General features: G+C 43.4%; 1 protein-coding gene across 8 annotated transcripts in view; it reads right to left on the bottom strand.

Annotated features, from left to right (window-relative positions):
• SIRT6 (sirtuin 6) overlaps positions 1–13463 on the bottom strand; it is a 247455-nt gene that overhangs the window by 146378 nt on the left and 87614 nt on the right. For all 8 annotated transcript variants that reach the window (XM_077475719.1, XM_077475722.1, XM_077475724.1 and 5 more), the window contains 2 exons: positions 11989–12084; positions 11761–11841 (listed from right to left, as the gene is read on the bottom strand). In XM_077475719.1, the coding sequence (XP_077331845.1) occupies positions 11761–11841; positions 11989–12084 (177 nt within the window). The remainder of the gene's footprint in view (positions 1–11760; positions 11842–11988; positions 12085–13463) is intronic.

Genomic DNA, 13463 nt, shown 5'->3' with positions numbered 1-13463 from the left:
AACACCCACACGTATGAGGCATAATGAGTGTTTTGAATTGTTCATTTTTTTCCAGAAGTTTTTGGATAATGTGGGAAATGAGTATGGCGATATCACGTGTGAGACTTCCACTGCCTGGCCACATACAGAGATCCAACATGCAAGGAGCACACAGCATGCACATACCAAGAATTACACCCCAAATACTGAACAAAGTGTAAACAAATGATTACCTGTGGTTGTAGTAGCGCAGTTGTACACAGGATAGCACTGGTCCAGGCAGTAGGCAGGGACTTGGTCGGCAACGGCGAATATAATTGTCCAGGCAGCAGGCAGGGATACTGTCCATATAAAGTCCAGGGTCAGTGCAGGCAGAGATATTGTCAGCAGTGCCAAAAATATTGGTCCTGGTAGTAGGCAGGAACATGTGCTACAGGCAGAGACATAATGGCAGTAAGTCCTACAGGCAGCAGGCAGAAGTAGGGCCTCGTTCAGGACAGAATGGGGACGGGGTAGAGGCTTCTCCCACCCAAATCTCTTTGAAGCCTCCGAGTCTGCAGACTCTAATCTAGGATTGAGAAAAAACAAATTGTTTTCTTCATCCAGAAAAACAATTCGGGAGCCCCTCACATATGCGAGACCCCTGCGTTGAATCCCACTAGTCCAGTAGCAGGGTACAAGATCAGTCCAAGAGGCAGGCAAGAGGCATGGTCAAACAGTCCAAGTTCAGTTCCATATCAGGCAAGAGGTATGTACAGAATCGTTAGGCAGAAGAATGGTTGCATAACAGTCCAGGGTCAGTTCCAAATCAGGTAAAGATGTCTACAGAATTGGCAAACAGAAGTGTGGTTGAATAACAAGCCAGGGTTCAGTTACAGAGCAGCAGTGGCATAAGGGTTGTGAAGGCAGGAACAGAGGATTACGTTTACCATACTTCACTAATAATTTAGTGAAGTATGGTAACGGCAAAAACATTCACCTATACAGAGGCCTGGTTGGGAAGGACATTGTGCACAATAAAAAGATGCATCTCTTCCCACTCCTGCTCTGGTACACACCTTACATTTGTTTTGACGTCGTTGGCCTGTTAGTTTGGAAGTGATTTTTATCAGGAAAGTGGCGTTCGGAGAGTTGACTAAGAACATCTGATCAGATATTTTCTGGTGGGCTGTTCAGGAATATAAGAGCAGTGAAAACTTCCTCCTGGTAGCCAAGGAAGAGTTTGGGGTTTTGGATGGAATTGCGGTAAATTACATATGAATTGTATATGGCCAATTGAAAAAAATAAATTGAGACTTTTTTTATACCAATGGTATGTCCTTGTGGCAAGGTATGGTTCCAGCATTTGGTCACTGAAGTTGACTCCCCCCATGAACAAATTATAATCAGATGCAGTTAGGTTTTTGTATGGAGCCATTCCTTCTAGGGATTTCCACGAATGTATTATTGTGGATTGAAGACAACATGTAGACATCCCTTTTGTCCCTCCCCTTCACTGCCAAAATCTTGTTTCGCAGACTTGCCGTTTCTCCTTTTCTAAATTTCTTATTGACAAGACTGAGGAAAGCCCTTCCGGTTCTTTTTTACGCTGCCACATGCTGGCGTCTTCTTCCAGTGAAGGTTGTGGAACAGGGGCAGAGATGTGTAGACGTTGTAGGGGGTATATGAGGTCCCAAACAATTTTCCCGCTTGATCCCTAGTAGTCTGGGCAATTAGGGGGTTGCAGCTGGGTGTCCTTTCCTTCATAATCTTTAAAGGCATATATGTACCCTGTAACTCAGTCACACAATTTGTATACATTCACCCCATAGCAGGCCCTTTTGCTGGGAATAAACAGTTTGATTTTAAGCCTGCCACTAAATTTAACAAGGGACTCACACACGTGTTGGTCCGAAGTAAACAGCTGGGGGAATACTTGAGAAAAATTATTTAGAAGTGGCCGAATTTTGAAAAGCCTGTCATAATTTGGGTAATTTCGGGGAGGGCACTGGGTATTGTCATTGAAATGAAGGAACCTCATTATCATGAGGTATCTGTTTCTGGGCATTATCTTGAAGAAGATTGGCATGTGGTGGAGGGGGTGGGTTGACCAATAGGACATCAAAGTGTTTTTTTTGGCAAGTCCCATATTAAATGTGAGGCCTAAAAAAAAACAAAAAAAAAAAAAAACAAACACCTTCAACTCCTCCACCGTTAGGTCTCTCCACTCGTAGGGACGAGCACAGTAGGAAGTTGTGGATTATTGAAAATAAATTGGTGTACATAAAGGTTGCACTGGGCCACAATTGTCGATAGCATGTCCTCGGTACTGCGGTGCTGGTGGATGCCACTGCCTCCTCGCCAGAATGCCTTCATTTGGCGGGCCGAATATCTTCCTCCTCTGAGTCACTCAGTGTTCCACTACTGAGAACTGGCTCACAATTTATGTCCAAATCAGAATTGGAGTCCGAAAAGGAATCCAAAAAAGAGCTCCCCATTGCTCTCGTTGGCCTGGGAAAGTATTTGGTACACCTCCTCAGCAGAAAAGCATCTTTTGGACATGGTTGCTGGTGGTGATGTGACTACACAGGTGTGGGCCAAGCCTGCACAGATGGGCATTAATGAGCACTGATGGGCACTAATGAGGCATCACAGATGGGACGGCACAGATGGACACTGATGAGGTGGCCCTGATGAGGCAGAACAGGTGGGCACTGAGGCGGCACTGAGGTGGCACAGATGTGCACTGATTGTGAAGATATGCAGATGGACACTGATCACCGATGGCAGACAGGTGGGTACAAGTGGGCACTGATTGGCACTGTATTATGTATTGTCACACAGATCGCTGCCAGATTCTCTCTCTCCTTACATGCGGTCCTGTGTGTGATGAGAGATGAGCTCATATGTTTACATTTGAGATCATCGCTCATTGGCCACGGCGATCGAGCTTTAAAAGGCCATTTTGATTGGCCATTTACAGCGATCTGTGATTGGCTGTGTCCAAGGGACACGGCCAACACAGAAATTTCCCGATGTGCGCTTGTGAGCGCGCACGGGGAGCAAGGAAAGGGGAAGCAGTCATATGACGGCCTTCCGGGAATTGAGATCCGCGCTGTAGCCATCATTCCATGTCAAGTGGTTAACCAGTTAAATAAAGGCCAGCTGCCGCAGTTATATTGTGGCAGGTTGGCTCTCCTGGGCAAATCGCCGTCATGGTACATTGGGCGGGCTCGAGCACCCGGGGTGATCGGATACACTTCTGAACCGATCAGTCTCCAGGCACAGGCCAATGATTTCTAGCCAGTTTTTATAGCGTCAGGGAACCCGCCATATATTACTGAATAAAGATTTAACTCCTAATCGCCCCCCAGTACAGGTTTTAGTGTCAGGGTCAGTGTCAATCCCAGGCAGCATCAGATTAGTGCCAGTAGCGCCAACACCCACACCATACAACTCCCTTACTAGTATAGTGTCTATCTTTGATTAGATCAGAACTATATTGGCTCTCCCAGTAGTTTAGTGTTCCCAAAAACACAGCGTTACCTGTATCGGCCCAGACACATGCTAGCACCTGCGTTTAACCCCTCCGCCCAGCCCACACAAGGGAAGTATCAATTGATAACTATCACTTACAAAACACAACACAACTGCAGCATTTGAAGATTCAGGCCTGATCCTTGCAAACGCTAACAGTTAATTTTTTTGGTAGCAATTGAAGCAGTCACTGACAACTAGTTGCTCTTTTGCCTGTGAGTGGCACTAATTGTACCTGTATATTTATATAGGTACACTAGTTAAGAGGTCTACAAACGTGTATAGTTCTGATCAAATCAATGGCTGAGAATGACAGATGAGAGTGATGGGGAAGCCGCCTCACTGTCAGATTCAGGCTCAGTAAATGAACCAGTAGAGAGAAGCGGCACCCCGATAGCTCTGATGACGGAGTAGTGGTCCCTGCTAAGGTCAGGCCTACCAGACCCCGTTCTTCTGTTGTTGAGGTGCAAGAACCACAGGGCTCTCGTATGGAGCAGAGAGCCAGTACTAGTGCCTCTCATCCTTTTGGTGAACTGGCAAGCACCAGCGGCCTAGTACATACTGGTCGTAGACAAACCAGCACTGCAGTATCATGTGGTGATGAGGCGAGTCCCATAAGTGCAGTTCAAGCTGGTGCAGTGGCTAGCACAAGTAGTGTCCCGCAGCCACCAAAAGTTCAAGAAAAGGCCCATAGAGCCCAAGTGCCCTTCCCGCTGCATAAGTCAAACCTAACTGGGAGCCCAGCACTTCTGCTGCACCTGTCCACCTGAATTCTGGTTTGGCCAGTGAATGGAAAACGTAAACAGTTGATTTTATGTCACTTGATTTTTATTCACCGTTTTTCACGGAAGATCTCTATATATTTATTGTGGACCAAAGCAATTTGTATGCTGGTCAATTCATCGCCGCTAATCCCCTTGCCAGAGAATGGAAATCTGTTACGGTTTCCGAATTGGCCTATTCCTCTGCTTCCATGACCAGGACGTGATATGAGCAGATCTTTCCGTTTCATGCATTTCAATGACAAGGTACTCTGTTGTTCTCGGGGTGACATACAATCGGCTCCACAAAATTCAACTCCTTGCAAACCACTTCAACAGTTTGTAGCCTTGTTTATTTCTGATCAAGTTGTCTGCATTGACGAGTCCCTGATTAAATTTTCTGGCCGCTTGTCTTTCAAACAGTATCTCCCTAGCAAACGTGCCAGATATGGGGTCAAGTAGTATAAGCTCTGTGACAGGGCAACAGGCCATACAGTTACAAAAAAAAAAAAGTATGTGAACACTTTTGGAAGGATATGTATTTCTGCACAAATTGGTCATAAAATGTGATCTGATCTTTATCCAAGTCACAACAATAGACAGACAATCGCAGTCTGCTTATACTAATAACCCACAAAGAATTAAATGTTACCATGTTTTTATTGAACACACCATGAAAACATTCACAGTGCAGGTGGAAAAAGTATGCGACGATATATGATTTAATAACTGGTTGAACCTCCTTTGGCAGCAATAACTTCAACCAAACGGTTCCTGTAGTTGCAGATCAGATGTGTGGTCCGGAGTAATTCTTGACCATTCTTCTTTACAGAGCGGTTTCAGTTCAGCAATGTTCTTGGGATGTCTGGTGTGAATCGCTTTCTTGAGGTCATGCCACAGCATCGCAATCGGGTTGAGGTCAGGACTCTGACTGGGTCACTCCAGAAGGCATTTCTTCTGTTTAAGCTATTCTGTTGTTGATTTACTTGCTTTACTTACTACTTGCTATGCTTTGGGTAGTTTTCCTGTTGAAACACCAATCTTCTGTTGAACTTTAGCTGGTGGACAGATGGCCTTAAGTTCTCCTGCAAAATGTATTGATAAACTTGGGAATTAATTTTTCCTTCGATGATAGCAATCCATCCAGGCCCTGATGCAGCAAAGCAGCCCCAAACCATGATTCCCCCACCACCATGCTTCACAGTTGGGATGAGGATTTGATGTGTGTGTGCGCCTCTTTTTCTCCACACAGTGTTGTGCATTTCTTCCAAACAACTCAACTTTGGTTTCATCTGTCCACAGAATATTTTGCATGTACTGCTGTGGAACATCCAGGTGCTCTTGTGAAAACTGTAAAACGTGCAGCAATGTTTTTTTTGGACAGCAGTGGCTTCCTCTGTGGTATCCTCCCATGAAATCCATTTTTGTTTAGTGTTTTACGTATCGCAGATTTGCTAACAGGGATGTTGGCATATGCCAGAGACTTTTGTAAGTCTTTAGCTGACATTCTAGGATTCTTCTTCACCTCATTGAGCAGTCTGCGCTGTGCTCTTGCAGTCATCTTTACAGGACACCCACTCCTAGGGAGAGTAGCAGCAGTGTTAAACTTTCTCCATTTATAGACAAATTTGTCTTACCGTGGACTGATGAACAGCATAGCTTTTGGAGATACTTTTATAACCCTTTCCAGCTTTATGCAAGTCAACAATTCTTAATCATAGGTCTTCTGAGAGCTCTTTTGTGCGAGGCATCATTCACATCAGGCAATGCTTCTTCTGAAAAGAAAACCCAGAACTGTTGTGTTTTTTTTATAGGGCAGGGCAGCTGTAACCAACACCTCTAATCTCATCTCATTGATTGGACTCCAGTTGGCCGACACCTCACTCCAATTAGCTCTTGGAGATCTCATTAGTCTACGAGTTCACATTCTTTTTCCACATGCACTGTGAATGTTTACATGGTGTGTTCAATAAAAACATGGTAACATTTAATTCTGTGTGTGTTATTAGTTTAAGCAGACTGTGATTGCCTATTATTGTGACTTAGATGAAGATCAGATCACATTCTATGACCAATTTGTGAAGAAATCCATATCATTCCAAAAGGGTTCACATACTTTTTTTTGCACCCGTTTAGTTTTATGGTTTATGAGGGAAAAGACAGTTACATGGAGCCCAACTGACCAGACTAGGGCGGGGGTAGGCTAGGGATAGGGGTCACTGGCAAGATTGTTTGGGACTTGATGTCACCCTTATTCGGAAAGGGGTACCACTTGTACATGGAAAATTATTATTACACAAGTGTGCCAATTTAGTCCCCTTTTTGATTGTAGAATTGGCACATGTGGCACTGTGTGATCTAATCGCTACTGGGGCTGGGCATCTCCCAACAGCTTGTAGATTCCCAACTTAGACCGGGGGGGGGGGGGGGGGGAAGAGAGCCTGCTTGGGGTGTAATAATTTGCTTGCAGTGAAGAGGAGGGATACACGGAATGTTTTTGTTCTGTCCTCCCTTCACGCAGATACGGCAGTCGAAATTCCAATGGCGACTGGTGTTGTGAAGCTCCTCTGTGTCCATGATTACAACCTTAATATGGGAGGGGAGGACTTCAATGACCAGATGATGACACCGTACTTAATTGCCCGTAAGGGCAGATGCTGGAATTAAAAAAAAAAAAGTGTCTGTATCGTTATTCCAATTAGCTCTGCTGAACACTTAAGTTTCCATCGCTACCACACACTAGTGGAGTATTAGCGTAGGGTACAGCACTGCACAGTCCTAGGGCACACTAACACAGGGTCTCAAAAGATGAGATGGCCATCACATTTTGAGAGACCCTTATCTGCAATGCTTATAGTTAAAAAAAAAAAAATAGTGCAAAAATAAATAGAGAAGAAGAAAAATAAAAACAACAATTTTTGGCTTTTTTCTCTATTGTTACTGTATTTTAATGCGCAACTAATGTTTTTTTTTACTATGTTTTATTGTATTCGCTTTGCAGGTATGGTATATCTTACTGTTATACTGTAATGTTACTTTTTTGTTTTATTGTAAACCATTATTTGTTTTGCAGTTACGCCATTCAGCTGCAGCACAGGTTTATTTATTCTGAAAGCAACAGGATTTGCCAGGATCTGACAGCAACAAGGACCAGAAACAAGTGGCTATACCAGAATGATCAAGAACAAAGAAGCTACTCTCTATGGGTGAAGCATAAGTACTTGTAGACTGTTGGCCAAGTAAAAGGTTACATTTATTGCACTTATGAGAAAAACAACTGTCAATGATAAAAGCTTACAAGGGTTGCAGAGGCAATCATAGAAGCATATAACCAATGTGGATACTAATGTAAAAGAATGTTATTAAAGAGGAAATAAACCCTGATGGATTTACTTTCTTTTTGTCTCCCTGCAAAGGTAAAGCATAATGGGCTACTATGCATCGCATAGTAGCCCATTATGTGTCAGGTAACCTATCAGGTTAAGTATCAAGTGACCTGACACCTGATACTTACCTGACACAGGAGCCAGCAATGTCACCGCTGTCCCCTGTATCACGAAGCGTCCATCTTCTTCCTGGTATCGCTGCTCTGGTGCTGTGAGTGGCCAGAGCAGCAATGACGTCACTCCCGCACGGGAGCCGCCACTTACAGCATATCGCCGTTAGCAGCGGCATGGTCAGTGAGCCTGCACGCTGCTGTCTACAGCGCATGCATCATAGACAGCCGTGCCTGTCTTTTTGCAAATATCTCCTAAACCGCGTTTAATCTAGGCTTACCTGTAGGTCAAAGTGGTCTGTAAGGGTTTACAACCACTAAGGTTATTGAAAAAGCACATGCACGCAAAACATGTAAGCCACAGCAACCAAGAGCTTGCGGTCCACCACAACAGATGGGTATCCTGTTCCTTCACTTCCGGTGCGATGCGAACGTCATCTTGTGCGCATTCTTCAGCGGTGGACACCATATCATACCGCCCGCAGCTTAGCAGGGTTCACACCTGCGGTCAGCTACAGAGCTGACTGCTGTCCATAAGGATCCTCCGCTATTGTGGTTTTCACCTTGAACACCAGCCGAGTCTGACTGCCAGCCAGGGGTAAAAGGTTGTGACACAATTAACCCTCTTTAACTACCGGATTTCCATGGTTATTGAATTGGATTATTACATTACTTTCCATGTTCAAAGCTGATGGGTTGATGTTAACCCCTCCCTACCTGGATATTACAGTGGTACCGTTTATTTTAATAACATTCTTTTACATTAGTATCCACATTGGTTATATGCTTTTACGATTGCCTCGGCAACCCTTGTGAGCTTTTATCATTGACAGCTGTTTATTTCTCAGAAGTGCAAAAAAATAAACTTTTTATTTGGCCAACAGTCTACAAGTACTTATGCTTCACCCATAGAGCGCTTCTTTGTTCTTGATTTTTGCTATCCATTTTTCCAGTGGTTGTCGGCCACACTGGGTTCTAGCCCATTTCACATCCTCCAGGGTTTGTATATCCATGTATATTATATGACAGTTTATAGCGCTCAAGGAACTTTGTGTTTTCTATACCAGAACACCGCCTGCAGGTTTAGGTATAATCTTGGTATCGTTCTTTTCAGCCAGCGGTCAGATTTCATATAAAAGCAATCTTAGCGGCTAATAAGCTGCTAGACTGCTTTTACAAGCAGTGGAAGGGAACGCCGCCGCCCCCCCCCCCGCCCCCTGCCATCTTCCACAGGTTTCATGGGCTCTCCTGTCCCACCGGGGAACCTGTGAGTGCAGCTGGTGGTTCTGCCAGCTGACCATAGAGCTCGAAGACCAGAATGGCTCCAATCGTCTATGGCCTAAGAAACAAAGCTACCAGCATTTCATGACTTTGGTTTCTCCGGATATAAACAGCGCCATTGGGATATTTGGAAAGCATCTTATCACACCAATTTTGGTGTGGTCAGATGCTTGGAGGGCAGAGGCAAGATCTAGAGTCCAATAGACCCCAATAAAAAAAAAAAAAAAAAAAAAAGTACCTGTCACTACCTTGTGGAGATATATACATTCCCTGTGAAAACAAAATGATAAACAATAATAATAATAAAAAATAAAGAATAAATATGAAAGAAAAAAAAAAAATTGTAAAAAAATAAAATAAAAAAGCAAAATAAAAAAAAGCACCCCTGTCCCCCAGTGCTCTCGCGCAAAGGCGAACGCAAGCGCCGGTCTCGCGTCGTATCTAAACGGCAATTGCACTATGCATGTGAGGTATCACCGCGAAAGTCAGATTGAGGGCAGTAATTTTAGTAGTAGACCTCCTCTGTAAATCTAAAGTGGTAACCTGTAAAGGCTTTTCAAAATGTATTTATTTCGTCACCGCTGCACAGTTGTGCACAATTTTAGCAAGTTGTGGTATCTATATACCCGGCATAAGATCATCTTTTATATCATTAAACACGATTTATATAGTGCCAACAGTTTACACAGTGCTTTACAATGTATAGGGGGGACAACACAATGACAATACAGTTCAAGGGCCCTGCTCGTAGAGCTTACATTCTAAAGGGAGGGGGTGGTATAAAAGGTAATAGCTGCAGAGAACGATTTGATGGGGGTGGCTCGGGGACAGTTAGGTGGATGTGGGATAGGCTTCCGTGAATAAATTAGTTTTCAGGGATCTCCTAAAGGTGGACAGGGTAGGGGCTGATTGGATATACTGGGGCAGGGAGTTCCAGAGGATGGCAGAGGCTCTGCAGAAGTCTTGAAGGCGAGCATGGGAGGAGGTAACAAGGGCGCTAGAGAGCAGGAGGTCCTGGGAGGAGCGGAGAGGGCGATATCTGCAGTTGAGCATGGTGATGTAGATTTTATATTTTACCAAATATATGGACAATATATGTGTTTTAGTGCATTAAAATTCCAAAAAGTGATTTTTTTCCAAAAAAATTCCATTCAATTCCATTGTCTCGCTAAATACCGTGAAAAAAAAAATTGCAACATCCACCATTTTAATCTGTAGAGCCTTTGATATAAAAAAAAAAAAAAAAAAAAAGTTTTGGTAAAATTACATACATAGTAAGGTTGAATAAAGACACCAGTCCATCCAGTTCAACCTGAGTGAGTGTCTACAATTGTCCCTTATTAAAATGCTCGTCTATTATATATTTAAGATATAGTGCCATCAATTTATGCAGCACTCCACACATACATCGCACAATCACATCGGTCCCTACCCTCAGAGCCCACAATCCAAGGTCCCCAACTCACATTGATATACTAGGGCTAATTTTGGACAAAAGCCAATTTAACCTCCCAGGATCTTTTTTTTTTTTTTACACAAAGTTGTCACTAAACGATATATTGCTCACACATGCCATGGTTATATGTGGAATTACACAAAATACATTCTGCTGCTTCTCCTGAGTATGGGGATACCACATGTGTGAGGCTTTTTGGGAGCCTAGTCTCATACAGGACCCCAAAACCAATCACCCAATCACTGCCTTCAGGATCTCTAAGGGCGTAAAATGGTGATTTCACTTTACTACGTATCAGTTTCTGAGGCCCTCAAATGTCACGATAGCAGCCCCCCCTCCCATTTTGGAAAGTAGACATCCCAAGATATTGGCTAAGACACATGTATTGTGTAGCTCTCAATTGTTTTTGAAAATGAAGAAAGAAAAGTAAAATGTATATATTTTATTTCTTTTTTCAAAACTTTGTGACACAAAGCAAGATCTGCAAAATACTCAACATGCCTCTCAGCAAATATCTTGGGGTGTCTACTTTCCAAAATTGGGTCATTTGGGGGGTGTTTTGTGCCATCTTGGCATTTCGGGGCCTCCAAAATTGTGATAGGTAGTGAGGCGTGAAATCAAAAATGTACGCCCTTAGAAATCCTGAAGGCGGTGATTGGTTTTTTGCTCCCAAAAAGTCTCACATGTGGTATCCCTGTACTCAGGAGAAGCAGCAGAATGCATTTTGGAGTGTAATTCCACATATACCCATGGAATGTGTGAGCAATATATCATTTAGCAACAACTTTGTGCAATTTATTTATTTATTTTTTTAAATGGGCTCAACATGCCTCAGCAATTTTCTTGGGGTATCTACTTTCTAAAATGGTGTGTGTGTGTGTGTGTGTGTGTGTGTGTGTGTGTGTGTGTGTGTGTGTGTGTGTGTGTGTGTGTGTGTGTGTGTACTGCCATTTTAGCACCTCAAGAAATGAGATTTTTGCCTAAATGTATGACTAAAATTGAGTTTATTGGATTTTTGTTAGAACAAAAATCAGAAAATATATTTTTCCCCCAAATTTTCAGTATTTTTTCATTTATATTGCAAAAAATAAAAAATCCCAGAGATGATCGAATATCACGAAAAAAAGGTCTATTTGTGGAAATTAAAAGGACGCAAATTTTGTTTGGGTACAGAATTGCATGATCGTGCACTTACCAGTTAAAGCAGCACAGTGCCAAATTGTAAAAAGTGCTCCGGTCCTTAAGTGGTTAAATACCTATTTTCTAATTACCTGCAGGCTTCATCAGCTAAGTTTAAGTCTCTCTCGGGCAAAGAATCTTCCCAATCCAGAATAGTATCAATCAGCTTTCCTCTAAGAGAAAATTACACAATGTCACACTAGAAATCATATACTTATTAATTAAATATTGTACCATTATACCATATAAATGCAATTCAAAAATAGTTTTGCTTTACCATTTTAACACAAAAATCCATAACTTTTTTTTTTTTTGTTTACCTGCATGACCGTAGGCCCCTAACTTTGGGAACATCACAAAGTCTTCCAGTAGGTTTTAATCCCATCGTTTCCACAACACAGTCTCGAACATACTGTCTGAAGGTAAGAGGTTGGCATCAATCAAATATTCTACAATTTGATGTGAAATGCATTCAGAATTGTCTTCTGTAAACGAAACCATTTTACAAAATATGCCTAAAGTGTAACTGAACTCAAAACATTCTTTGCTATCCTATAGGAGACATTTAAAAATATTCAAAAAGGAAAACGTATAGCCAAAGCGATCTGTGACCCGTTTTCAGACTAAAATATCCAGACGACCCAGAACCCTGGATTGGCAGCTGGCTCAGCCTCTCAGTGAGCTACTGAGAGCCCAAGCCAGCCTCTCCTCTCCCCAGTTTAGCATTCCAGTGAGCATGGGGGGAGGTGGGATGGCAGAGCAGAGAGCAGATGACACAGTCCTGGCGCTCTGCTCACAGATTGCTGAGAAATGAGCAATCAGTGGTCTTTGATCGCTCTGTTCTCACTACAGAGCCAGTGGGGGACATAAGTAGCATCCACCTAGGTATCATAGTCAGGTTGAAAAAAGACACAAGTCCATCCAGTTCAACCACAAAAAATTATAATAAAAAAAAAATAATATCATCATCATCATCATCATCATCATCATCATCATCATCATCATCATCATCATCATCATCATACAATCCCATATACCCAATTCTATACCCACAGTTGATTCAGAGGAAGGCAAAAAAAAAAACAGCAGAGCATGATCCAATTTGCTAAAGCAGGGGGAAAAAATTCCTTCCTGATCCCCCGAGAGGCAATCTGATTTTCCCGGGACCAACTTTACCTATAAATGTTAGTACCCAGTTATATTATGTACACTTAGGAAATAATCCAGGCCCTTCTTAAAGCGGAGGTCCACCCTAAAATGGACCTTCCGCTCATCGGAATCCTCCCCCCCTCCGGCGCCACAATTGGCACCTTTCAGGGGGGAGGGGGGTGCAGTTACCTGGATAATCCAGGTAACTGCACCCACTTCCGGGATAGCTCTCTGCGGAAAGGGGCGTAGATTACGCCCCTTTCCGCAAGTGCCCGCCCCCTTCCGCAAGTGCCCCGCTGCCTGCTGGGAAACACACAGATCCCAGAGGCAGCGGGGACCGTCCTTATTGCTCAGCGCGACTCGCGCATGCGCAGTAGGGAACCGGGAAATGAAGCCGAAAGGCTCCATTTCCTGATTCCCATACCAAAGATGGCGGCGGCAGCACCCGAGTGACGATCTAGAGATCGGCTTCGGGTGCCAACATCGCGGGCGCGCTGGACAGGTAAGTGTCACTATTTTAAAAGTCAGCAGCTGCAATATTTGTAGCTGCTGGCTTTTAAAAAAAAATAAAAACGCGGAGTCCCGGCGGACTCCCGCTTTAAAGCAATCCACTGAGCTGGCCAGAACCACCTCTGCAGGGAGTCCA

The sequence above is a fragment of the Lithobates pipiens genome, unplaced genomic scaffold (genome assembly GCF_037356315.1).
Source record: "Lithobates pipiens isolate NorthernLeopardFrog02 unplaced genomic scaffold, aLitPip1_a1.2 Scaffold_13, whole genome shotgun sequence".
Classification (NCBI taxonomy): Eukaryota; Metazoa; Chordata; class Amphibia; order Anura; family Ranidae; genus Lithobates; species Lithobates pipiens.
This window is presented reverse-complemented; position numbering and strand designations above follow the sequence as displayed.